General features: G+C 42.2%; 1 protein-coding gene across 1 annotated transcript in view; it reads left to right on the forward strand.

Moving 5' to 3' along the window:
- LOC109032418 (homeobox protein Nkx-2.1) overlaps nucleotides 1-27906 on the forward strand; it is a 69187-nt gene that overhangs the window by 22109 nt on the left and 19172 nt on the right. The window contains exons 2-3 of the mRNA XM_019044536.2: nucleotides 18211-18353; nucleotides 25769-25864. Of these exons, the coding sequence (XP_018900081.2) occupies nucleotides 18211-18353; nucleotides 25769-25864 (239 nt within the window). The remainder of the gene's footprint in view (nucleotides 1-18210; nucleotides 18354-25768; nucleotides 25865-27906) is intronic.

Below are 27906 nucleotides of genomic sequence, written 5' to 3' on the forward strand. Positions count from 1 at the left end.
ACACACCGGCGAGAATTAAAAGGCCGATATTAAGCTGCTCGGACCAAATCCGGACACATGATTTATTGAAATATGAACGGTTAGCGCCTATGATTAGGAGGGAGAGGGGGAGGGGGTGGGTATTTATGGAGGACGTGCTGGTGACAGGGCTGGCAGGGCTGGCGTCGGAGGGCGCGAGGGCGTGAGCGAGGGTGGCGAGATGGGGATGGTGCTCGCGGGGCCGGTAGCCGCTATTGCGTGTGACACTGTTTGCATTGTTATCCAAAACACATCTTTATTGTTTAATTAGGCCCCGTGGCTTGTATTAACTCCCTGTCAACTCCTCCACCTCGCCTCAAGATCCCGATCCCCGATTTCCGATCCCGATCCTCGTCCTCGCGTCTGGTCCGTTCCTTCGACTTTTCCGCATACGAGTCCAACGTTGCCGCGTCTACGTATTTATCACTTTAAAGTTACTCATCACCCGAGTATATACACTGAAAAAAAGATCGGTAGCATTTACCATTCCTTCACGCTGTATTTCACAAAACGTCAATCGGACCGCGCACTGAAAAAAAAAATCTCGGTGTATTTACTAAGAAAAAGGTAAAATTACCAACAATTCAGGGTTCTATTTGATCCCAGTTTTTCCTTGGTAAAATTACCATTTATGGAATTGGTAATTTTACCGAGAAATCTCGGTAAAATTATTGAACTTTCTCGGCAATTTTACTGGACCTTGGTAAAAACGCCATTATTTCTCCGAGATAAAATGGCAAAGTTACCGGGAATTGATTACCAATAAAAGTGGTATTCTTACCTGGAAAAAACAGTGAAAATACCGGTTTTAGGTAAGCTTACCAGTCTGTCCTGGTAAAATTACCAATAATTGGTAAAAAAAAAGTGAGATGGCAAAGGTAACAACGGACCTTGGTAAAAACGCCGAGAATTTTTTTTCAGTGTATATACACTGAAAAAAAAATCGGTAGCATTTACCATTCCTTCACGCTGTATTTCACTCAACGTCAATCGGACCGCGTAAAACAAAAAGGAACCAAGCCACATCAGCTATTGCCAAATTTCAACATGAAATCAGTTGTGCGGATTTTCATGCAAATTTCAGTGAATTTTCTCCTCAGTACGAAGCAAATTCCTTAACATTTCCAAAAGGATCCGCACAAACGTTTTTTTGTGAAAAATTAAATTGCCCGATTAAAATTGGCAATAGCTGATGTGGCTTGGTTCCTTCCTTTTAAACGCGGTCCAATTTGGAGTCAATTCTGCCAGAAGAAAGGTAAAAGTTACTATATACTGGTGCAGGTATAACCATTCCTCTGGCAGAATCGACTTGAAGATTGGTAGAATTTACCATTCCTTCACGCTGTGTGAAATACAGCGTGAAGAAGTGGTAACGCCTTCAAATTGAGTAGCACCGTGCACAACTCTTTGATCAACAACTTTTGATAAAATTCTGCACGTTTTAGATTTCCAATCTTCGTCTGACCACAAACGAGTCAGTTTAATGTATCCGTTGAAAAAATTAATAATTATAATTTCGGATTCAAAACGGCAAATCCGGCAACATGGCGGTATTACATGGGTGGATTTTTAATGAATTCGACCGACGGATGCCTTTATTGCTTGACTAATTTCGTGAATCGCCGGCACACGCCCACCACGCAGTTTTCATCTCCCGTGTTTGTCTTTTGACGCCGGTTTTGACACTTCACTCATATCAATAATTGTGACACCCCGAGTGACAAAGCCTAATTTATATTTATATTTGTTTACACCTCTCAGTGCAGCTTCATGGCCCCGTGGCCAACATGCACATCATTACCCCTCTCCCTTTATTCTCCCTCACTCCCCCTCATATTTGCCTTCGGATAAGAGTTGTATAATCATAATGAAATGTCTAAAACATTCATATTTATTTCAGGGCTAGAGATAGTTTCAAGAGGAGTCTTACGTGATCGTGAAAAAGCATTCTTCAGTGGCGAAACTATTTTCAACACTAAAAAAAAAAATTCGCGGTCATGTGATCGTGAAAAAACATTCTTCAGTGACTAAACTATTTTCAACACTAAAAACAAAAAATTCGCGGTCACGTAAATCGAACGGTCGGTGTTCTATGTTCCATAATATCCCAAATATTCGGTGTGTCAAACTGAACTTTTGGTTCGTGTAACCAAACTCTCGGCATATATGACCAAACTTTGCTGATCAGATCACTTACCGCACAAGTTCGGTTATACGAACCGAAAGTTCGGTTTGACAAACCGATAATTCAGTTCGACAAACCGAATTAGTTAGGATGATATGGAACATCGAACTTCGGTTCTCACGATCCAACTTTTCTTTTCCGTGTAAGTTTCATAAACAAAGTATGATAAGTTTCAGTACATATCGACGGTGAAACTACTAGACCACTTATCTCGGTTTGCGACGTCTATAGTCAAGGAGAAATACGAAAAAAAGGGGGTTAACCCGGACCGAATTGCTAAACAAACTTTTCCTATGTAAACGTCATCAGTAGGTCCTCCTGAACAACATACCAAAAGTTTACCACGGTCCGACCCCGGAACACCCCCCAAAATGCCTAAATTTCAAAATGGCGGCCAAAATAAGGCCTCTGGGATTTCAGCCTCTATCACCGTCAATATTGTTTTATGAAACTTGTACTGCAGTTAACTTTGAAGCTTTTAAATAATACGTAACAATTCGACGGTGAAACTGCAAAAATGGGAGCTGTTTCAAAATCTCCGCTCCCATTTTAGTTTTTAATAAAGGACCGAACTTACATCCTGGCTTGACATTTTCATAGCAGTGGCGTGGCGTCCATAGGTTCGCAGTGTTCGCCGAACACCCTAAAATATTTTGAAACAATTAATAAATTATGGCTAAGAATGTGGGAAGCAATATATAATAACTCGAGGAATACAGAATAGTAGATCGCAAATAAGTATCGGGCGCTTGGCTTCCGACAGCGGCATGTGGCGCGGCGGAGAGAGAAAATCCTTTGACGCATGGTCCGCACCGGCTACCGAACCTGGATGATCTGCGTACGGTGAGGAGAGAGAACCTGGGTTTAATGATGAAGGGGCAAAGGGTACACGAGAGAGGAGAGGCACCGGCGCGCGGTGCAGAGCGGAGCGTGAGCATTGGGTTCGGAGAAAAGTGCGGACCGTGCTCGCGGAGGGAACACAGCAGAGAGAAAAGGGAGGGGAAAAGAACGAGAGAGGGGAGCCGCTCATCAGTCCAGCTGTTTCCTATAGCAGTGGTCCGCAGGGGTTTCCGAACCGCCGAATTTCCTCTATGCCGCGATTCGCCCTCCGCCTCCCCCCTTGCGAATGCGGGCCGCATCTCCCAGTTTCCCAGTCTCCCTCTCCCACCTCTCTCTGCAGGTGCGTGTTGCGAAAATACGTTGTCATTTAACAAAATAAATTACAGGAAACCGATCGGTAAAAAGAACAAAATTTCAATGACAATTTACCGACACAATTTTCACCAGAAAGGGTTAAAATCGTGTTCTTGCGGCTTCATTTTTTAAAAAGTTTCCGGGGAGGCCCCCCGAACCCCCCTTTAAGGAAGGGGAGTGAACCTTTCTGACCCCCCCCCCCCCTAAAGTTAACACTCCTACCGAACGCCTACCGGATATAGTCACGCCACGCCACTGTTTCATAGAAACTTCCACTTGTAGAGCAGAAAAATCGAGTGTTCAAGAAATGACGCTCAGTAGTTTTTCACGGAGAAAATGAAGTATGATAAGAAATCTGCAACGCCACAAACCAATATGCGCAATTCTGCTGGGGCAGATTTAGCAATTTGGCAACAATGGATTCCCTCAATTTAAACCTATATTAAATAATCGATTCTTGTCGGGGCACCTGGTCCCTCCGAGAATCGATACATTTCTATAGGTTTAAACGGAGCAAAACAGTACTGCCAAATTGCTGGATCCGCCTTTGAATTCCCGCAGTTTCACAATCAGATTAGGAATATTCCACGCCTAAAAATTATATGAACCTAAGGTGTATGAGGCTATGGTTTGGCAAACCGAGAGTTCAGTTCGTGGAACGGATCGCGCGACCGAATGTCGCAAAACGACCGATCTCTTCCCCTAAGCGTGCCAACAATGTCGAACAGCGCGCGCCCAAATCCAAGGTATGAAACGTGGAAAAGGATGACGAACGAAAGTCCGTAGTGTGCCGGGCGAGGCGCCATTGAAATGAGAGAGGGGGGGAGGGGGGAGAGTAACGACGGTAGATAAATAAATAATACGGGGGGGGGGGGGGGGGGAGCTGAAGAGCGCGTCGGCACTCGAAACTTTGAGATTGAAGCCTGTAACTCGGTAGCTGAATGCACCTAATTGAGGAATCGGACAGATTCTACTAGCAGGCGGCAAGTGGCGTCGGCTTCGGCTCAAAAGTAAGTTACAGGAGCCGAAAAACTAGCGTCGCTGTCATATTTAGAGGGCACTCTCAAAGACTGACTCAATCACCGAAAACTTAAAATGAGACAATAGTCAGAGAAGAATTCAAGTAAGAACTGGAGATATATTTTCAAGAAATATTAGGTTAGTTGTCTGTGATGATGAATGTCCGTCAACTTTCTCATAATATGAAACATGTCGGCTTTTTGGGTGAAAGTAATCAAACTTTTGAGCCTTATTCTGGCTGAATAATGTCTGCTACAATGTAGTTAGGTCAGTTACGCTAAAGTCATAGAGTCGATTTTCGATGGCTTGAGCTTATGGATTGGAAAAAAATAGCACGGTCCGTCCAAGAGCCAAGTTTCTACGTTCATTATTAACGAAGATATCGTTTATGACGTCATCCACCGCGTTAATGGTTTCTTCCTTTTTGATTTCATTAATTTGAGGATACACACATTTGCACTAGGCACTCGACGTAAAACACAGATGAAACCAATGTGGAGGAGAGAACTGTAGTATGCACTACGACAGTGGATGACGTCACACGGGAAAAAAATCTTAATCCTAATTATACTCTTAGCTGATTTTGGCGCCAGCTATAAGAGTAGTTGTTGCACCAGCCAGAGGTACGATTGAGTCGGCCGAAAGTGTGGTTGGATCAATCATCCTTCTTTCTGGTGTAACTACTATTGTAACTGGCTCCAAAATCAGCCACGGGTATATTTGAGATTAAGATTCTTTTTTTCGGTGCATACAGCGTGTTTTTTTTAATGAGTTTTATTTTCATCAATACCTAATGGACGCAGAAACTTGGCGTTTGAACAGATCCTGTTGAATTTTGCTGATCTACAACCTTGCACTTGATCTTGCGACCACCGCAACTGACCCATTCTACCTTTACTAGAGTTACCCTCACACCAAAGTCGATCTGAGTGACAAATCCCCATAATTTTATCTCGTGTGGCAACCTCGACTTGGCGCACAATGCAAGCGCTGCGGTAGCCCTAAGAATAACAGCTACCGAACGGCGGACAGTTGGAATAATAAAATTCAGAAGCTGCCACAACGCCGCGACCTCGTTTTCGATCGATCGAAGACCCCCTGAAATTACTATGAACTTTGACATCCGTGGGGCGGATTACGTAGCACTAACTATGGGCTGGGCTACCGTTCTCACCCGTCCGCACCGTCAATGCGTCGCTTTCCTGACGTTTCGGCCTAACTGCACAATGAGATGAGCCCTATCGGCCATAAAACTGCATTCCCTCCAGGGCTCATGTAAGATTGACTTGCGCCGTTTCGTCGGCGAATCGGTGAATGGTCTCGTCATCCAATCTGGACCGCGCGCGCCTGCGCCTTGATCTGTCTGTGTTTCATCACCTACAGGAGGCCACACGCAGAGACGAAATCATGTCCAAAGGATCGCGCTACCGATGGATTATCGAAATTCAATGATCGAAATTCGATTAGCGACCTCCGACCTTCGATAGGGAGGATTAACACGTCTCGAGTCTTGATGTCATCAACGGGTGTAAATATTTCGCAGTTCGTGTAACGTTCTCGTAATCTTTGATTATCTTCTCTCGGATTCCTAGTTATGTTTTAGTTTGAGCAGCGAATTTCACAAAAATCATAAATCATTCTGAAATACAAAATATTCTTGAAATAATTTTTTGACTGCACTGAATGAAATAGGTTCCCACAGCCTTCATGTCTGACCACATTACATTTGGACGTATTTCTGCCAAACGGAACTAAGCGCCAATTTGAGTTCCTTTTGAGGAATCTAGAATACCGGATAGCGCGTTCTGTCGAACGGAACTAAGCTCCATGGAAAAGCACTGCGAGTATGGGAACGGATGAGCCAGACGCCCGGTTTCGCCGCCAATAATCCAAGCCTCCCTCTACCTTCCTACCCTGATTGCGCTTAGTTCCGTTTGACAGAAATATACGTCCATTTTAAAAATGGTATTACATGAAGTTTCGTCTGTTCAGTTCACTCGGTTAAGTTGCGTTTGCTCACGCATTAATTTGCTTTCAGTGAGGTGGCTATAGTGGGTCAGTTGCACTGGTCACAGGATCATGTTTTGATGACTGACTCTTATAGATTAGCTAAAATAATAAGATCGGTCCAAACAGCAACTTTCTACGTTCAATATTCACCGAGATATCGATCTTTGAAAAGTCGTATTTTTGACGTCATCCATCCTTGTTGACACCCTTGGTTTCCTCCACCTTGCGTTCATCAGTCAGTGAGACACACATTTGTACTGCGGTTACTCGACGTGAAACTCGGATGAAAGCAAGATGTAAGAAACCAAGGGGCCGCGGTGGATGACGTCATAAACCGAACTTTTCAAAGCGTAATATCTCGTTTAATACTGAACATAGAAAGTTGCTGTTTGGACAGATCTTATTATCTTTAGCTAATATACAATTATCAAGCATCATAATACAATTCTGTGACCAGCGCAACTGACCCTTTCTCACTTAGACGCTAACAGGCATACAGGCGTTATTGGCATATATTTCCATTCCTTTTTGGGTTCATTTTAATCTGTGGAAAACCTCGAGTTAGATTAGGTTAGGTTAGGCTAGGTTGGGTTAGGTTAGGTTAGGTAATTTTAGGTCCATCCGTTTTCTGAATGCTTCATTTTTGCATTTACAGCTCTCTTGGATAACATGGCGTTTATACACGGAGAAAAAAACTTCATGCGTGGGACCCGAAGTTGAGGTCTGATCTCTGAAGTTTTTGGATCACGTATCTAAAAAATTAAGGTCCAGCTGCCGAAGTTCGGGTCAGACATCTAAAGTACCTACTTCGATACATACCGAACGGTTCGGGCCACACATCTGAAGTACTCTAGTACATACCGAAGAGCCTCCATGTCTGACCTGAACTTCGGCAGCTGGACTTCCAGTTTGTAGATCCGTGATCCAAAAACTTCAGAGATCCATATGACCTCAACTTCGGGTCCCAGGTACGAAGTTTTCTCTCCGTGTAGGCATATTTCCATTGCATTTTTGGTTTATTTTGATCTATGGGAAACCTCGAATTATAGGTTAGGTAACTTTAGGTCTGTCCGTTTTCTGAATACTTCATTTTTGCATTTACGGCTCTCTTGGATATAACATGACAGAAGAGTCAAGAGGCTGCGATCTGGGGCCCGGAGCCGGGAATCAAGAGCGCACGCACGGGCGCCCACAGGAAGAGACAGGTTTAGATCCAGGGAGAAGGATGCCGATTAATGAGCTGGCCGCGGTCGCGGCCGTGGTGACAGGAACAACCGGGACTCGGGACTAGTCCGTCAAAATCCAGGCCTTTGCGGAGCCCGAGCGGGACCCGAACGGAGTCCGGACCACGGAGTGAACGGAGTGTGGACAAGACCTCCAACGTGGGGTCCTATTGATCCGGCCTCCGCCTATCCAAACAGGCCCGCCATCAAAAATCTTCGCTTCGTGACAGCCAGCGTGAGCTCCCGGCCTCTGTTTATTTAGATATCCGCCGTATAAAAGAAGTTTGAGAGCTATATTCGTCTACGGGGTGTTCCTTGTTCCTGGCCCCGGGAAAAGCCACGATTCGGGAGTGCGATGAACCATCGGACATACACGGAGAAAAAAACCTCGTGCGTGGGACCCGAAGTTCAGGTCATATGGACCTCTGAAGTTTTCGGATTGAGCATCTGAACACTTAAGGTCTAGCTGCCGAAGTTCAGGTCTGACATCTGAAACTTCAGTTCTTACATCTGAAGTACTTCATCAGAAGTTTTTTTCTCCATGTAAGCTGATCCAGGGGGGCGTAGGGGGCTTTGATAGGGTATGGCCCCCTAAAAACCGATTCAAAGGGAAAAACATGTTTCATAATAATTTACCGATATGAACAGGATTGTATAAAATGAAGGCGGGTTCACGATATTCTGCGGGGAAAACAAGGCCAAAAAATTCCAGAAGTTTCATTAAAACCAAAAATTTGAACGACAATGAGTATCGGCGAAATACTGGGAAGGAGATGGATGGTTTGGCTGAGGCAGATGCCGAATATTTTAAGGATCATTTTTTAAATCGTGTATGTAGTTTCAAATTCACTAAAATAACAGGGTTCTTTTTTGAAAAAATCCCCGGGAGAGCGTCCCCCGACTCCCCATCGGGTAAGGGGTGTCAGCCCAGATCTCTCACCTAGAGTTCCTTTACAGAGAGAGCTGAGACAACGCGGATTATGGATGTCACAAACGGGAATAAAGATTGCACAAATCGAACGTTTGCTGTAATCTTTAGTCGACCCATTCCCGAATTCCTGTCTCCGTTCCCACTCTCATTCCATTTGTTCCTTGCCGTATCCCCAATTCCCCGGTCCATTCCAATCTATAATCTTTGCAGTTGGTGAAAATGTAATCTTTATTCCCGTATGTGATACCGTGAAGGCCTAAAATACGGTAATCAATCAGGAATTGATTCGCATTGTCTTTACTCTCAGTATAAAGGGACTCCACTCTCACCTGGAAATAATACGTTTTATCGGACGCTTGAAGCACCCTGTACGTGAGGATAAAGGAGTAGCGCTCTCTGAGGGTGCCCTCCTTGAGTGTCTTCATTGACCGGTCTCATCCGCTTAATCCCTGCTCTCCCATTTTTTGAAGGCATCCCTCTTCAGCGTTGCAAAATCTCACCGGAAAAATCGTCTATTTCGGAGTGAAATGCGCGTAACTTGTCACCAGTCGCATTCGGTGTGGAATCTAGGAAGCATGCTTTGTTGACACGCAGTCCACGTTTGTTACAGCCGGAATACGCAGAGCAAACACTCTTTTGAGCACTCAGCTTTTAATGCAACACAAGTTTTAGGCGTGGTTTAATTCTCCCTGAGCGAGATTCTTAGCACTGCGTCGAAGAAGAGCAATGAGATTGAATTTTGCTAAAAGGAACTAAGAGCATTCCAATCGCGCCAAGATAGTGCAAATTTTTCTACCTCGCAAATATAAACTGATAATCTCAACGAGTTTTATCTTTACTTCCTATGAACAATAAATTCAAGACAAAAATTACCTTTGTAAATTTAATTTTTCGCATGATTTCAGTAACTTCAGTGATAGGAATGTTAATTGCACAATCCTAGCAATATCGAAATGCTCTTGGTTCCATTTTGCAAAATGCAATCCAATTTATATCCGTCGCGAGCGGTCGCAGTCGCACACTTGTTGTCGAAGCGACATGTGTATCAATTCGTCACATTCCTATAATCAGCAAAAGTCCAACTACTAGCAAAAGTTCATGGAACTTTGCGCGAAAGTTAGGTTTATTAGAAATGAACGAAAAAAGTATGAAAGAACAAACATAAATATGGATTAATAATTTTAACTTCCGCCGCACCGCATCGCGCTGACCGAACCGTGTTTTTGCGCAATGCGTAAAGTATTCCTACAGTCTTGCAGGCGCTATGCGTTTCTCGCCGACCGCTGCTGAACACACGGTGTTTGACGCAATGCGTGAAGTATTCATGCAGTCTTGTAGGCGCTATGCGTTTCGCGTCGACCACTGCGCTGCTGGCCGCACTGTGTTTGACGTGATGCAGGGAGTATTCATGCAGTCTTGTAGGCGCTAATATGTGTTTCATGCCAACCGCCGCGCCGAGGGCTTCTCCTTTTCATCTCAAGTTCTCGTCATCATTGCTCTTTGCACCGCGACATTTCAGGCCGAATTGCGTGTTTGGTTTCTCTCTTAACTCGACTAATTAAAGGCGATGTCTCTTGTATCATCGAAAGACGACAAAATTAGAAATTACTATACTCTCAGGAAATGAGAGTTTTTGTCGCCTTTGGCCCGAGTGGCCACCCCCTAAATCCGGCCCTGTTCATGTAAGAGGAATTTAGTCAGAAAGTAAATAACGAATGTAAAAAACTAATTGACGACTGTCGAAAACTGATTGAAGACAGAGAAAAACTCATTGACGACAGGAAAAAACAAAATTGACGACGGGGAAAACTACTTGACGATAGGGAAAAACTAATTGACAACAGGAAAAAACTAATCGATGGTAGAGAAAAACCAATTGACCAGTGACGTGGCGTGAATTGCGTTTTATCGATTGTTATGCCATTTAAACCAGTGGGAAAGGATCGACACACAGGGTGTTCGTAGCGAACACATTAATAATCGATTCTTTACCACGGATTCAAATGGGGAAATATCGATAATCGATCATTCACGCCACGCCACTGCAATTGACGACAGGGAAAAACTTACTGACGAAAGAAACCAATTGACCGGCACCATCCGAATGTTCATACGGCGTTATTTCTTAGCACGGCGCGGCATGTATTGCTTAATGGCAAACATAAATACGGCAACGTCGACAAGTTGCGTGGACCGATCGAGACAATCGTCGACGTGGGATTCGCGTCGGACCAATGAGGAGGGGCGGGGAGGCAGGGATGCAGGCGCGGTCACCGTGCGGCACCCGCCCCCTTTCCTCCCCCTTCTTCCTTCGGAGCTGAAAGTCCGGCATCGACCACCCCCACACCGAGCCCCCCCCCCCCCTTCCCGTGACGTCACGTCTTGCCTCATTAAAATAATTGCTCGCGACGACGCGACGGTGACGCCCCTCCCTCCCTCCCCGTCCGGGTCGTAGCCGCAGCTCACCATTTTGTTCTCCCCCCTATCGCCTCCAATGTTGCCGAGGTGTGCTATTAAGCAAAACATCTATTGATGAATTTGTGCAAATTCATTACACGAACTGGAGACTCTTCCTCTATTGTGCGGCGAGTAAAATCTAGAGTCATTGCAGTTTTGTGCAGCAACGTTTAGAGAAAGAGGGCCAACTCCTCGGAGCAGACGCTGCACTGTTGGAAATCTCGAAATAAAATCCGTTGCGCATTTTACGACGGAACCTATATTGCCCCCATAAAAAAATCGGAATGAGAATAAATCCAGAACGAAAAATATTTCTGCTAAAAAGATAGAGTCTGCCTCGCACTTGTGTTGCTGAGATTATCTGGGGGCAACACGGAAGGGGAAAAAATTCGCACCCAGCTGGCACCCGAGGTTTAAATCATATGTACCTCTGAAGCTATTCATAAACATATCTAGAAATAATTGTGCTAATTCCTTCGTACAAATAAAAAAATAAAATCTCTAAAGTTTTTGGGTCATGCCTCTGGAGACTTGATAGTCGAAATTCGGGTCACACAGCGAGAGCACCGCGGTGAAAACAAGAATAAGAATAAAACATATCTAACATCACTTTCCAGTAATTTTACTTTGCTCCTACTTGTCTTAACTTATTCAAGAATGACGGGCGATTTGTACATTATTTATTTTATATTTAATTAAATAATCTTATGCTCATTGATTACCGTGGCGGTTGACACCATAGGAGTTACAATCGGAATACCGAATTACTTTAGATGTGCGACCCGGACTTCGAGAGTTGAACTTCAAGTTCTGAGATGACCGATCCGATATCTCTCGTGACCTGATCTTTGAATCCCTTGCACGACGTTTATTTCTCCGTAAAAATAGGCTCCGGGCTAAAATGGACTTCGCGTCTGGATACCTAGGTAGAAACAGGAGTCAGAAAGCAAGTTCGCCTTCAACTTGATGGACGCAATTTGGGCGGCTCAGGAGTTAAAATAGTTGTATCACGAATTTTAATTTAGTGTGATGTCTAAAGGACGTGTGACTCTCGTTGTAATCTTCGTGTTTTAATGACCATCATGGCGAAACGTCCGGTAACTTCTTCTTTACAAAAATTCATTTATTCAAGGGTGTGCTTATGGGTCCTTTAGTGGGTGAAATAGTTAAATAAATAGTTGTGGTATAACAGTATAAATACTTGTGGGTGAAAAGGTCTGGGGTCTGAAAGTGGTCCCGGAATCCTCCATATCGACGGCGTGTTTGGTGTGTCTGAAAATCTTCGCCTCTATGTTATTTTTTTAAACGAGAACAAATTGACATCATTCCTTGAAGTCTATGCAAAATTTTCTTCGCACAGTGAAGAAAAATCACGGTAGTTTTAAAGAATTTCCGTTGAGAAGTTTTCTGTTTAAAAAATAAAGTATAACAGGAAGTCTGCGACGTCGCAAACCTAGTTATGTGATTGCCGACTTACACCGTCGACATACTATATTCAATGGGTGCCGCACAAAATTTCAGAACGAACGTATTTTGAGATGCGTTGATGATTCCCCTGTCCTCTGATTCATTTCAGAAATTGGCACTATTTTTAATTGCCGCTAAAAAAGAATACTCGATTCAAGCCCGTTGTCTTGTTAATTACAATCCTCTCGGTTTAAAGAGTGTGAACTGCAATTACCGTCGCTGAAGTGGACACTCGCGAAACTTCCGCCGCGATGAAGAGCTCTTACCTCAATAATTATTTCTACATTATATCTACTCGTTGATCAATTTGATGAAAGTAAAGAGATACTTGTAAATTACCTGATGGGAAGGGTATTTATGAGCCACTTCTCCACATGTTAAATTGCTTTCAAAGTTTCATTCATCGCGAATCCATTTCACATCACACGGATGAGGAACCTACTTAAAGTCATAATCTGCACCAAGAGAAGAAATTTGGCAGTGAGTTTGGATGTTAAAAATTTAGTTGTACTTATTTATCTAAATAATAAAAACACATCGGAATGTTTCCCAAATTCTGCAAGTAACTAGATTTCATTTTTGAAACTCATCTAACTAGATTTTTATTCGCCATGATATCTCCTCAGAATATAGTATGTTTATTCCAACTTATCACACCACCATGTCATATTCGTATTTAATTGCGACGATCCTAGGAAAATTCTCCAAAATTAAAATTACCAAATGATCCCTTTACACCAAAATAGGAAGAATACTCACTACGTTTTTTTGGTACGATTTAAATTACTGCAGTTTCTCAAAATAAAGGGAATGAACATCATAAAATAATCTTTGATAATGATAGGAATAACTTCGTCCGTGATGAATTTCATTCGATTTTTTCCCCATCTGTTTTGCATACTAGTTCTTGAACATGTGTATTAAAACTAGTCTAAATGCATAATCTGTGAAAAATTTGGCCAATTTTCAATTTTTAAGTATCAATAAGGTATAGTTTGAATTTTCTCTCCACCATTATGATCCATGTAATTTCGGAACTTCAAACACGCATTTCTCGAAATAGCAAAAACTGCACTTATGCGCCTTGTCCTCAAAGCCCCTCACTTAAGGTGACTCGATGGACGCCATATTTTGTGTCAGAACGGCATGCGATATATCGCATCGATTGGTTCCATTTTTTCAGCTACTCGTCATTTTCCTCCAATTTTGAGATCGTAATTCTGCTGTCAGGAGACTAAAGCACTCTCTTACCAATTTTAACAAAGAAATTCAACGTAATAAAGGCGTGGTTTTCTTATAGAGAAAATATCGCATTCGAGTGCAGCTTCGATATCAGTATCGAATGCGATGTTTTCTCTCTAAAAAAAACCACGCCTTTATTACGTTGAATTTCTTTGTTGAAATTGGTAAGTGAGTGCTTTAGTCTCCTGACAACAGAATTGCGATCTCAAAATAGAAGAAAAATGACGAGCAGCTGAAAAAATGGAACCAATTGATGCGATATATCGCATGCCGTTCTGACACAAAATATGGCGTCCATCGAATCACCTTAATTTTGTCTCTTAAACGCCCGTGATCTCTCGGACACGTACATTTCTGATACGTTTTCTCCTCGAGATTCCAACCTATCTTCGCCAGAAATCCATCTATGTCGCCTTGGACATTCCTACCCACATAATCGTTGATAACGGAACATTTTCTCAGTTCCGTGAGATTCCGGTTTGGAAAAGCGTCACTGTAACGTGTTACGTTTGAGACAAATGAGACCAGTAAATGCAGCGGTGACAATGAAGAATCAGTAAATCCCTCATTTGATAAAAAAAACACGAAGTCACCAACTTCCGACAATTACAGAAATTGCAGCTTCTTTTCTCCTCGTCCCTCCACTTATTCATGATAATCAGTCAGGAAGACAGGGAGGAGAGGAGACTATTTTATGCAATCGACGCGTCGCAGAAAAACCGAGGCACAATGCGTGCATGTTGCATACGTTTCCTGACTTCCGCCAGCAATTGAAAATCGTCCTTGTCACGCTTTCAGTGATCGCGGTAATTGGACGTTTTTCTGCCAAACAGAACTATGTGCATTAAGACATGAGCTCTGGGACCCATAAGAATACATACATGACAGGGCTCACGTCATGATGCACATAGTTCTGTTGGCAGAAATACGTCCAATTCGCGGGCGGTTTCCACGATTCTTCGCAATTACAGCCTTGCAATTTGCAATTTTCATGCAAGCGAATTGATTGCTGCAAGGTTGACCCGGAAGGCATTTCGGTTATACTGAAGTCAGTGATTTAGACGTATAGGACACTGGAAAAAAAACACATTGGATCGAGAGTCCAGACTCTTGAAAACATTGACCAGAAAAAATACTCTTGATTCAATCAGATTTAAGCTTAAATCAAAAGGAAATCCGCTCAAATTAAGAGGTTTGAGAGGATTTTGGCTCTTATTGCTTTAACCAAAAATCCGATTGAATCAAGAGTATTTTTTCTTTTCGATGTTTTTAAGAGTCAGGACCATAGATCCAATGTGGTTTTTTTCCCAGGGGACAATCGATTTTAGGTGAGGCACAGTGGCGCGGCATGCTTTGCGATTTATCGATCGATATGCCATTTAAACCTATGGTAAAGAATCGATTATTAAGGTGTCTGCTGCGAACACCCTGTTTATCGATCCTTTTCCATAGGTTTAAATGGCATGACAATCGATATATCGCAAAACACGCCACGCCACTGGTGAGGCAGCTTGCCTTCAGTTCAGAAGAGGCTAAAGGACTGAACCGTATGTCGTCATCTTCCGGCCGAAGTGTCACCACCGCAATGCGACATTTCAAAATTTCCGCCGCCATTTCAACTTTGTATAGAGAAATTGTGTAACGAAGCTGTAAGAAAATGCCACTGTATTTCCTTTGTACTGCCGATAAGTTTCAGTGGATTTTCAAACACACTCAACCAACAATGTCGTTGTAAAAAAATAAAATGGCAGCAGAAATTTTGAAATATTGCATGGCGCTTGCGATACTTTGGCCGGGAGATGGCGATATAATATTATCAACCATCGGTGATCCGTTTTTCATGCGTCTTCGGCTAAAGTTCACTTTTAAGATGCGTAAAATTTTACCTCGAAAAGGATGAAATGGATTGAAAAATTGTTGTCATGGCGATGCATAGGCAAAAACAATTAGGAGGAAAAATGCATGGGAATATTATCAGCTGACGCTTGGAACGCAGTTAGAGGCTCGTCCAATCATGTTTCCTAGGTCCTTCCTACTACGAGGATAGCGGCAAGTGATTGGGCAAAAAAAATTACCGAATCACCTGCGAGTGACCGAATAAATAATTGATAGACTTCGGCTTTCCCCAGCCTGAGCAGTCTGTTTGAACGAAGCGAAAAGCCAATCTGCTGTGCTTAGAAAAGACTCCGTATGAACATTCGAACGCTGCCAGATTTACATTTAAAACATCCACTGTCATACTGTTAGTAGGGCTTTTGACCTACTTTTGTTACCATCATAAAGGACTCCCTTCAAAGTTACAAAAGGTTTTGGTTTTGGTAACAGAACCTCTTCTTTAGTACCTTCTTAGAACCGGTTCTTTAGTAACAGAATACCTTCTATTAACCCAACAAACCCCTCTGTGACGTTAGCAAAACATTTTTGTGAGACCTTTTGTAACGGTAACAAAAAAATTTCAGGAGCTCTAAAAGAATAGTTTTTTTGTACGCACTCTAACGTTTACCTCGAAGTAAATTTATGAATAGTATTCAATAGTTAAATTTGCAGAATTTTTAGGTTCAAAGAAAGGCGCTATGAAAAGTGCAAAGAAAAATCCTAGGTGGCGGTAGCCACCCCGGTCCAATCCTAAAAAACTCCCCCTAAAAGTTGAAGACCGAAAAATAAAATTGAAAATACGCATTATACATAAGTTTTTAAAGGAAATTAGCCTTTTAGCCATTCGCAGACATTTGGTAACGTCTAAGTGCACGGAAGCCGTCTTTCCTTAGCACAGGATTGACAAAAAAAGAAGGTGGTAGAATTTCGGTCATCTTGGGTATTGTCGATGCCGTTAAGTAGGTGCAGAACTGCAGATATCTTTGTCATCAAATTTTCGTAAATAGCGTGGTTAATGGATGATGATCATACTTCAAAAGGTTTTTTATTATTTTTCGTATTGAATAAATCCAAAACAACGGACTTCCGGCTCATTTCTCATACCTACTTTTAAATTAGGGTTTTGTAGGAAATAAGGCATAGATATCCACAACATTGAAAAAAATAATTTACTATTTTAGCATCTAGGAAGTCAATAATGATCCAAGATGCTGCCTTTACTGCCCCCGCAGTTAACTTTACATCCTGCGAATGCAAATTCAATAACACATGGGCAATCACGGCAGCATCTTGGGATCACCAGACACAAATTTTTGACATCCTAGGTGCTGATTCAGCATACCATTTTTTTCAGTGAATTTTAGGGCTTAGGATTTTACAATATAGTAAAATTGACGCAATATTGTGCCCACCTACGTCACAGTGTAAACAAATCATAAACTGCCACCACTTTCTTTTTTTCCTCTGCGGTAGCACGGCAGCAGGGCTCGGTGCACTCGCCACTCGGGCCGGCATAATTATGCTGTAGGGAAACCTCACGTCAAGCTCACCGTAGGAGACGGGGGGTTGCGCTGCGTCGGCACAAAACTGGAGGGGAGGACCCCATTAATTATTCATTCCAATTCATATCGGGGCGCGTCCAACCTAACCAGCTTTACATTTATTCCCCCGGAATTGGTTTTAAATAATGCAAATAACTAGGTGGGGGATCACACTTTAACCCCCCCCCCCCCCTCCCTCCCGGCCTCGCGCGTTCCCCTGTTCTTGAGTTCAACGTGCACCGGTCCCTCTTTTTCAATACCTCAACTGGACGTGTTTATGCTGAAAGGAACTATGTTACACGCACACCCTATGCACATAGTCCTTTTTAGCAAAAATACGTCCAACCATCCGTTTGTTTATTTATATGGCTCATTTATTGTTCCTTCCTTATCACTCTTATCAATGCAGCCCGCTTCGTTCTAACAGGGTTTCGCATGTCATAACGTCCCATGCGCAGATTCTTAACATGGGCTATGGGCCTATGGGCGCAGCCAGGAGGGTCCCAATGGGACCTCCATAGAAAGGTTACGATCGTATGCAGCCGCACTTAATGTCAATAGACCCTAATGGACCCCATAATGGGCAACACAAATTGTCCTAAGACTGTAGAGTCCATACGTTCTTTAATGGAAGGAGTGACGACCTTCCTCAGCTTTGGGCTTGTTCTTTTCTAGAGAATTTGCAATTTTTCATAATTGAAATAATGAGAATATGTTGGTAAGAAGGATTTTTTTCTTATTTTTACATGAAAATTAATTGAGCCACAAATAGTTGCTATACATTTCATTTTCCTTGTCATGAGAAATTCACATGATTATTGCTACGCCTCTGATGGCCAATTTGTAGAGGATACTGAAAATTTTTTGTGTCAGTAGACGCATCGCTCTTCAAAAGTATACAAGCCAGTCACTTTTTATACTTTTTGAACTCATTCATTATTCAAAACAACTTATTCATAGATGGATTCGCACGTGGGTGCTATTATGTATTTCATTTATTTATATTGACTTTGTATTCATGAATTTTGTGTTTTTCGAATGTTTCAGTATCCAGGCTAATGGGGTCACCGGCGGCAGGTGGAATGAATATGGGCAATATGTCTGCTCTCTCCTCCTGTTCTGATACCAAACCTGTTCAGTTCCCTTTAGCTCAGCGTAGGAAAAGACGTGTTCTCTTTACTCAAGCTCAGGTAATAATAATCAAAATTATCCTTCTTTCATTAGTTTCATCCTCGATCAAAATCAATCATTTATTGCAAAGACAAAATGATTTTGAAATCCACACACGATTGCAAGGTGTATTGCCACGCACAATGTGGCTGTAACTCTACCACAGCTACATGGTCGGATCCAGACACCTCGAACGAGGGAGGCATTAGGGAGGTCCGGTCGCGGACCTACCTCAAAAAATATTTGAATTTTAGAAGCATCTATTACGCAGTTAGAGTAAATTTCGTCATGAACTACCAAATGTAAGCGTCTTTCTTTCTTCTTTCCTCCGTTCCTTCTCTTTTTCATCCTCCTTTTTTTCGGGTTAAAGGGGGGGGCACAAGCCCCCTACACCCCCCCCCCCTTGAATCCGCCTGTGCACAACTAAAATATTATTGGGAGACAAAGCTATAGACAAAGAGGTCAAAGGGGAGATAAAGCGATCCTATTAGTTGAAACAGGTGGTTGTAGGGTGCGTCAAAAAAAATGAAAGTCTGAAATGTTCCGCTCCCCAGGCGGCAATCGATGACGTTTGGTAAAAAAACATGTTTGCCAAAATTTGGGCCAATTTCAACCATTTTAAATGGTGCCAAAGGTCAATTTTGTGATGAAATTATGATATTTTGGTTTAGACCTCGATTTCGCACAAAAAACTCGATTTTACGCTGAAATCGTGCGTTTACGAGAAAAATGCCAAAGAACTCGACTTGTAGAGGATGAAATTTTACACTAGGGGGACGTCTTTGTAACCGATAAAAATCAAATTGAACTAGAAAAACTCAACTCGGTATTTATTTTTTTGGTCCTCAGAATTTCCGAGGTCTTACAAAGTAGAGGTTTAAAAGACTAATTTTTCACGAAAATTAGTCGAAAGAGGGTATAAATGAACTGTAGGCAAGTGTTGAGGATGCAAATGTCATCAGAACTTCCTCAGTTTCAAAAAAAGTTCCAACAATTTTGCACAATCCTCCAAAAAGTATACGGCTCGAGAAGCAGGATCGTGCTATAATAGTAAGGGGAAAGTGCGGTTTGACCGGGAAAAACTGCGTAACAAACTTTCCCAATGTAATTGTCATCAGTAGGTCCCCTTGAATAACTTCCTAAAAGTTAAAAATGGCCCGACCCCGGAATACCCCTCAAAAAAGTTAAAATTGAAAATGGCGGCCGTAATAAGAGGGTCCGGGAAATCGGTATTTTAAAATGCTCATTCTGTCTCATCATGTGAGGTATCATTTCCTATGTAATTTTGGTCGTAGATTTCATAAATGAATTCCGCAAGGCCCCTTCTAAGCTTACGTTTCACTCGGTAGTCGTATGTTTCCTTTATTTTCTTTTATTAAATACATTTATAACATCAAATTTAAGTTTCTTGGCCATAAATACATGAAAATAAAGACAATTCACTTTCCTTGTTCCTTCGGTGAATATTTAAAAAAATGCAACCTCCTGCCTTTCACATTTGGCCGCCACCTTTGATTTAGAGCACCCCCTTTGGCCGGAGGGCCTTGTGGAATTCATTTATGAAATCTGCGACCAAAATTACATAGGAAATGATACCTCACATGATGAGACAGAATGAGCATTTTAAAATACCGATTTCCCGGACCCTCTTATTACGGCCGTCATTTTCAATTTTAACTTTTTTGAGGGGTATTCCGGGGTCGGGCCATTTTTAACTTTTAGGAAGTTGTTCATGGGGACCTACTGATGACGATTACATTGGGAAAGTTTGTTACGCAATTTTTCCCGGTCAAACCGCACTTTCCCCTTACTATTATAGCACGATCCTGCTTCTCGAGCCGTACACTTTTTGGAGGACTGTGCAAAATTGTTGGAACTTTTTTTGAAACTGAGGAAGTTCTGATGACATTTGCATCCTCAACACTTGCCTACGGTTCATTTATACCCTCTTTCGACTAATTTTCGTGAAAAATTAGTCTTTTAAACCTCTACTTTGTAAGACCTCGGAAATTCTGAGGACCAAAAAAATAAATACCGAGTTGAGTTTTTCTAGTTCAATTTGATTTTTATCGGTTACAAAGACGTCCCCCTAGTGTAAAATTTCATCCTCTACAAGTCGAGTTCTTTGGCATTTTTCTCGTAAACGCACGATTTCAGCGTAAAATCGAGTTTTTTGTGCGAAATCGAGGTCTAAACCAAAATATCATAATTTCATCACAAAATTGACCTTTGGCACCACTTAAAATGGTTGAAATTGGCCCAAATTTTGGCAAACATGTTTTTTTACCAAACGTCATCGATTGCCGCCTGGGGAGCGGAACATTTCAGACTTTCATTTTTTTTGACGCACCCTAATGGTGGTTGTCATAGACTAAGGAGGAATGGACTAACTATGGGGTCTCTCGTGGGTTGTCGTTAGTTTAGTCTATTATTTACCTCCTCCGTCTGTTGCAACCATCCGCTTTTTTCATGCACATAGGATCGCTCCGTTTTCTCTTTGTCTTCTTTTTCTATGGATTTGTCTATCAGTTTCAAGAATCAGCCTGCAGCTCTGCCTTGCTACGCGGAAAAACGTCGTATGAATATTTGATCCTTGCTCAGTTTCCTCCGAGAAAATATTATCTATTTTCGAGGAAAATTTTTGAATATTTTACCCCGAAATTTTCGCTTAATTTATATCAAATGACAACTCAATTTCTCTGGAAAACTATGGAAGAAAAAAGATTCACAACTTTCCCGCATTATTCAGATGGAAAAACATTTCATGAATTTTTTAAGGCTAATAGGGTGTTTTTCCATAGCACGGCAGTGCTGTTCGTGTGCGTGGTCCTGCTTTCCTTGCTCTCTGCGCCAAAAATTAACACAAGCATAGAACTCCATAAACAATTCCGTGAAAATCCACACCAATTCCATCTTTGAATTAAGTTACGAATCTTTCACATCGGACGGCTGGATGTGACCCCTATCTGCGATCCTCAGTGCTCAAAAGTTCTTTCCCTGCTCTTGAAAATCCTAGCTGCACTGCAGGGAGTCGGTCAATACGCCACTCCACTCCGCCGGCAAAAGGGCTTAACTTTATTTCCACATGAGCCTTGGAGAGCAGGGGGTTATACGCTCAACTCACGTCGCAGATACGCTCTTTTGTAACGAATACATAGAGCTTCCAGAGAGCGGAGAATAACGCCTTTCTTTCGCCCCCCGAACAGGATTAGTTTCGACGAGGCGGCCCGATAAAACGCAATGAAAACAGGGCTACGGAGCAGAATGGCGGAAAGAGTGGGAAGGGGGGTGGAGGGCGGGAAAGGGAGGGAGCGGGGGGAGAGAGAGGAGCGAATAAGAAGACTTTAAGGCCCAGGGGAGCCGCGAATCCAATAAATGAAACCAATGCTCTGTCGAAGAGCAAATAGCGGGGCTGCGCCCCATGTGGAGAGCGCGGAAGCATGTATTGCTTAAAGTAGCTGTTGTCGGATTTGTTGTTTTTTATCAACTTTACGTTTCAAGTCTCATTTTTCTCTAAAAGGTGCCCTAGAGCCCCTTTATACTGAGAGTCAAGACAATGTGAATCCATTTCTGATTGGTTCCCGTATTTTAGGCCTTCACAGTGTCACAAACGGGAATAAAGATTACATTTTTGCCGATTGCAAAGATTATCATCTGGAATGGACCAGGGAATTATGGGTTCGGCAAGGAACAAACGGAATGAGAGAAGTAACGGAGAGAGGAATTTGAGAATGGGCCGATCAAAGATTACGAAAAACATTCAATTTCTGTAATCTTTATTCCCGTTTGTGACTCCATGAGGGGGTGTTGTCTTGACTCTCAGTATAAAGGGACTCTAAGGTGCCCCAAAGGTATCACAATGCAATTATAACACAATTTAAAAAACGGGTAACAAGGCTAGTTTTCACAAATAAAACCAAATCGTTTCGGCTGAAAACTCAGACTTCCTCAGATGGCTAAAATACTAAAAAGAAAAATGGTGAAAGTCTAAAATAGTACTTGGCTGTACCTTTCAAAGCGAGAATGTTGTTATCAAGAGGTATCACATCAGATCTGAAAAAGTGTTTCTGTGATTCAAAATAAGTTTTTTCCGACTTTTAACATTAGCTTTTCAAAAGTGCCCTCAGTCGGAGCGGCGCACCGCAAAATTTCGGAAAAGCATAGATTATTTTTAGGGACAATTATGGACCTAAAATAATGAAAAGTGGCTATACTTTTCATAATTTAAACGCTAAAATGCATGACCTCACACATAATAAAAGAGTAAGTACCCTGGTAAAAATTGGCAGTAGAATATGTGTGTTCCAAAATACTATAGACCTAAAGCCGGCTGTAAGATTTCCAATAGCTTCTGTAGCCGGCTGTACAATTTCTTATAGTCTTTTATAGTCGATGGCGATTAAGCAACAGCCAGACGATAAAGTTTATGCTAAACGTTACTAATTACGGATACTAGGACTTAGTTAGTTTTTGGACTACCCCTCTCTTTTTGTGCCGTAGTATCTTGATTTATTTTGCGAGGAAAGCTCCTTACTTTTGAAGGATGCCTGTCATTCTTGATATGTTGGAGCGCCCTCAATTTCTTATGATACTATGCAATACCTCTGGTGTGAAGTAGTTGCTTCAGACGCCGTGGCACGCTGCGACGCGGCGGGCGGGCAGAGAGCGCGAAACGCGCATTGGCGCCTACAAACCTAACAGGGATACTTCACGCATTGCGCAATGCGTGAAGTATCCCTGTTAGGTTTGTAGGCGCCAGTGCGTCGCCGCTCCGCTTTGTGTTAGGCTCTAATATTTAATCTCGCGGAGTCAGCGTTTTTCAACTCATGATTTTGAAATGTTTGCTCACTCTGTATGGACTATTCTCATTTTAATGGATGAAAAAGAAAATGTTTTAAAATATAATGTGTGTTTTGTAAATACTAAGGTAGTTCCGTATCAAACTTAAGGAATGATCTCCAAATCACACGAATTTCTACACAATTTCTTTTAGCCTTTTATAGCCAATGGCGATAAAAAGTAAAGCCCGGCGATAGGAACTATAGCCCGACTGTATACTTTTTTATAGCTTCGTATAGCCCGGCTATACGATTTGCTCCGCTTTCTACAGCCAGCTATATGATTTTCAATAGCCTTCATTAGTCGGCTATAAGAACTCCTATGGTATTTTGAAACGCAGCTCCTATCGCCAATTTTTACCAGGGATAGAATGGGAATTTCAAGGGATTTTGGATCTTTCAGGATAAATTAATCCCCTCTCTTTAGACCTTTGGAATCGGTCTTTATGATATCAGATTTCGATATTGTAAAGTAGCAAAGATTCGAAATATTTTGGATCCAGGGCGTAAACCTAAGTTTGTTTCAAACGAACTTAAACTTCGGGTCCCTCTCCCGAAGTTTTTTTCTCCGTGTAGAAACAGTGTCTGTGCCGTTAACTTCCCTGTGCAGATACATGCTTCTGTGGATGAGCCCAGAGAAATACAGTTCTTCATTGCGAAATGTAGTTCAAATTCTCATTCGAGGCAATGATGACCGCGCCAGGTCAAAGCATGCTACACACATCCAATTTTGGGTCTGACGGAGGGACTCGACTGAAGTTCACTCGCTACGAGGAGTCGGGACTCACCCACCGAAAGTCCGATGCACAACCTCGAATTTCAATTAGACGTCTAATGGCACCTCGGAAACTCATTTGGAATCCCTCCGAAAGGAACCTGATAACACACAAAGCTTTTAAACGCGGAAGCTCCTCGGCAAGGGACTCGGGGCTCCGCCGAAGGAATGTTGATTTAAGGAGCGAATTAGGGGCGCCGAGCATGCACCACCAGCAATGTTCCCGTAAATGAAGCTAGTACAGCCGAATTAAACAAATACTCCAAGCTCATTCTTACTGCGCGCGTGGTATCCCAGCTTCGGGGGTCCTAAGCGAGAAGCGCGCAACTCCTGTGCGAGGCGCATTGAGGATACGCGGTTTCTACTCGGAAGGGTGCAAGGGTGCCGAAAAGCTTAAAATGGATTCGAGGTATGAATACGAAATATCCCCCACCCGCTTTATTCGCTTTCCACCCCCGCCCCACCCTCCTCGACCCTACTTCGAGGGGTCTAGATAACGCACCGCGCTACTTAAATTGCCGTTTGGTATTTGGTTCGGCGTCGAACCGTCTAGATAAGCAAACACCATCACTGAATTTTTCGAAATCCGGTTTTTTTGCGGGATATGTTTTAAGCGTGCCGGTAGGGCTCGTTTTTTTTTTTAAAAAAAAAATGCAGACTCGCATTATAGTAGTAAGCGCTAATGCTGGAATTTCTCTCTAAATCAACGAACACACCGCACAAAAGATGACTTACTCTACTAAGATTGTACAAACACACTGTATAAGACATAATGGTTTGGTAATTTGATTGAGAGACATTATCGATAGCTGAGGTACAACAATATCTATCGTACATTGCTACGTCTCAAAAATCACGGCTAATTTTAGGTTTTTGAAAAGGAAACTAACCAAGACATCGCTTCAAAATTTATTGTGTGTGAATATTTTTTCAATCAGTGAGGAAAATTCAGAGCATTTTCAAGGAAACTGTTTCCTAAGTGTCTTAAGAAAAAAAATGAGAGCGGATATTTGTAATGTCGCATTTTTAAGTACGCAGATTTTACAGTCATAGCGATTAATGATAAGGTTAGACCGCTAGACTGCAGAAGCAAAATAAGGTTTTTTTTTCTATGAATTCTTCGCTAAAGGTGCTTTTTAAGGGTCCACCTTTAAACAGCCTCCCTTCTTCCCCCTCCCATATCTGGAAAGGAAATCACTTAATTCTTACATTTTGGAAATGGTAATGCACCGAATCTCATGAAAATTGATATGCAACCAGTTTCGTTAGTTCATTAGTGACATCAGAAAAATCGAAGTCTCAGTTAAAATTAGGGTTTCAGGGGGGGAGGGGGTGTGTCTTGGACTTCAAAGGCTGATAAATGGTTTTTGGACGTATAAAAACGTATTTAGCGGATTCTCGCAGTTGACCCTAATTCTAACTGAGATTTCGATTATCCTTGAGTACCTGTGCGGCCTATAATTTTATGATTCATACGATGTTTCCCTTGTTATAACTGCATTTTTAAGTGGTCTTTGAACTAGTTTAGTACTAACATGGCAACAAATATTCACAAGCGGACTGATTTAAACCAAACGGAACTACATCCATTAGACATGAGCCCTGTCACACATGTGCTCTTATGGATCTCAGGACTCATGTCAGAATGGATATAGTTCCTTTTGATTTAAAGACGTCCAAGTATCTGATGTGTTGCTTCGGAATCACAAAAATGTCACGTTTAATGACTTCTTTGATTGGACGATTGCTGCGGAGTCGCGGCTGTTTCGAAATGTATATTGACACTGAGCTTGATATTATTTCATGATTTCTGTTTGTTTAGGTTTACGAGCTAGAGCGAAGATTCAAACAACAAAAGTACCTGTCTGCACCCGAAAGGGAGCACTTAGCAAGTCTCATTCACCTGACACCCACTCAGGTTCGTGCGTCACCCACTCACTCTAATCACTGTTTGTAGTTTCCTTTGCTCGGGGAAAAAATGCAAGCTGCATGACAAGTTTTTGCCGATTTCGTTGACATTGATGAAAAGAAAATATGCCTTGTCAACCGGTGAATTTAAAGGCAGGAATGAGGTGGTCATAATGGTCGCATTAAGATTCATTTTTAATATTTTCCTCAAATTTTGAAACGCCACTGGGAAAATTTTTGACCGTGTCAATATGACACGCATTGATTATTAAAGGCGGAAAACCTGTATCGAAGGCCAAAGTGCGAAACCACGTATCTCCGCGGTGTTTCAGAATTTCCGCTCCAATTTTATTTTATCTGGGAAAAACAAGCCAACTTAATGGTTTGAAATTTTTATAAAATATTCCACTACTGTAGAGAAGAAAAATCAGGACAGTTTTCAAGAAATAACGTTGACTATTTTTTCAAAGAAAAAACGAAGTATGAGAGGAAGTCTGCGACAATATGTATCAAACGGAGATATGTGGTCGCTCTTTAGCCATTAGTATCTCAATTGAGGCGCTTAGTATCAAAACTTGCAATCGCCACTTAGGTCAACTTTCGGCAAACCGCAAAAACTGTGGTGCTTGTATGAGTTTTCATTACTTCTTTGAAGAAGTTGGCTTGAGATAACTCCTGATGTATGAGATTCGCAATATCGAAAGTCTCAAGTAGGTAAATGCCAACTCCAGTTTTACTCAAATTTAGAAAACTTTGGAGATTTCAGGTTTATAATTTTTCCTGGTCTACATTCTGAAAGCAACAAAACACAACTCTGTGACAAGCAAAACTGACCCGTTGATTTTAAAGCAACGATCCCAGAATACATTTTTTCATATTGGTCGATCACTTCACCGTGTAAGATGGGAATGCAAGAGCCCGTTTTTATTCTAGGTTACACCCCTACAGACAGATTTTCTTCATTCATTTTTATAATAGAAGAAGAAATAAAAAAAACTACTAAAATTATTGGAACCACACGCTGTGGTTCTTAAAAACCCATAGGAGTGAGCGGCTAAGTACCCCGCCGCAAAGTGGTAAGAGTCAATTGAAGAGGTGGGGCAACATGTGGAAACTTAAAAAGCTTATAACTTTATTAATATGAAATTTAAACGTTTTTAAGTGGTTCCGTTGGTTTGCCGTGAAAGCTCCTTCTTCAGCACGTTTTGCAAATTTAATGTGATGAAAAAACGTCAAAATTTGAAAATTGTATTTTCAGCCTCTCGGTAAGTTTCCCCATTATTGTGCGACGGGCGCTAATCGGTAAAAGTTTCGATCGACGGAGGGTGAAAGAGAATGGTACGGATGAGGGAGCGCTCGGAATTCGGGGCGGGGGCTCGTCAAGTTGGGCACTAACAAGGGGCAACGATGGAGGTGTGAATACGCTCCAAAATCCGCGGCCCCGGCGGGGGGGGGGAGTCGAGGGGTGGTTGACGGGGGGAGGCGCTTTGGTTGCAGAATCCGGTGCCGGGCTGTTTCGAGAGCACTTGAACCGCGCTCATTGGTCGCTGGTGGCAGATGGTCGGTGAGGACAAAGACTGGTTCTTGCTCCGATGGATGGTGCTCACCCTCGGCTCGATGCAGCAAAACCTCATCGATTGATAGGGATTTAATCGATGGTGAAAGTCGCAGAACCCGTATCTCGATTGGAACCTTTCAAAATCTCTGTTGTCGTCACAGGGAATTTATTTTAGAGACCCCACGCTATCTTCCGTGAGATATATTTCCACGATCGAAATAAGGCACCAATGCGACTGCGGGCCGATTATTGAAATTGATAGACAAAGCTATAGACATAGAAGACAAAAGGGATATGATCCTATTGGTAGACGCGGGTGGTTGCAATAGACAAAGGAGGAAGGTACTAGACTAGACTAACTAACGGTAACCCACTAGAAACCCTAAAGTTAGTCCATTATTTTCTCTCTTATTCTATAGGAACCACCCATTTCAGCCAATAAGATCCCTCCATAAACCCTATGTCTTCTTTGTCTATCGCTTTGTCTATCAATT

The sequence above is a fragment of the Bemisia tabaci genome, chromosome 2, assembly GCF_918797505.1.
Source record: "Bemisia tabaci chromosome 2, PGI_BMITA_v3".
NCBI lineage: Eukaryota > Metazoa > Arthropoda > Insecta > Hemiptera > Aleyrodidae > Bemisia > Bemisia tabaci.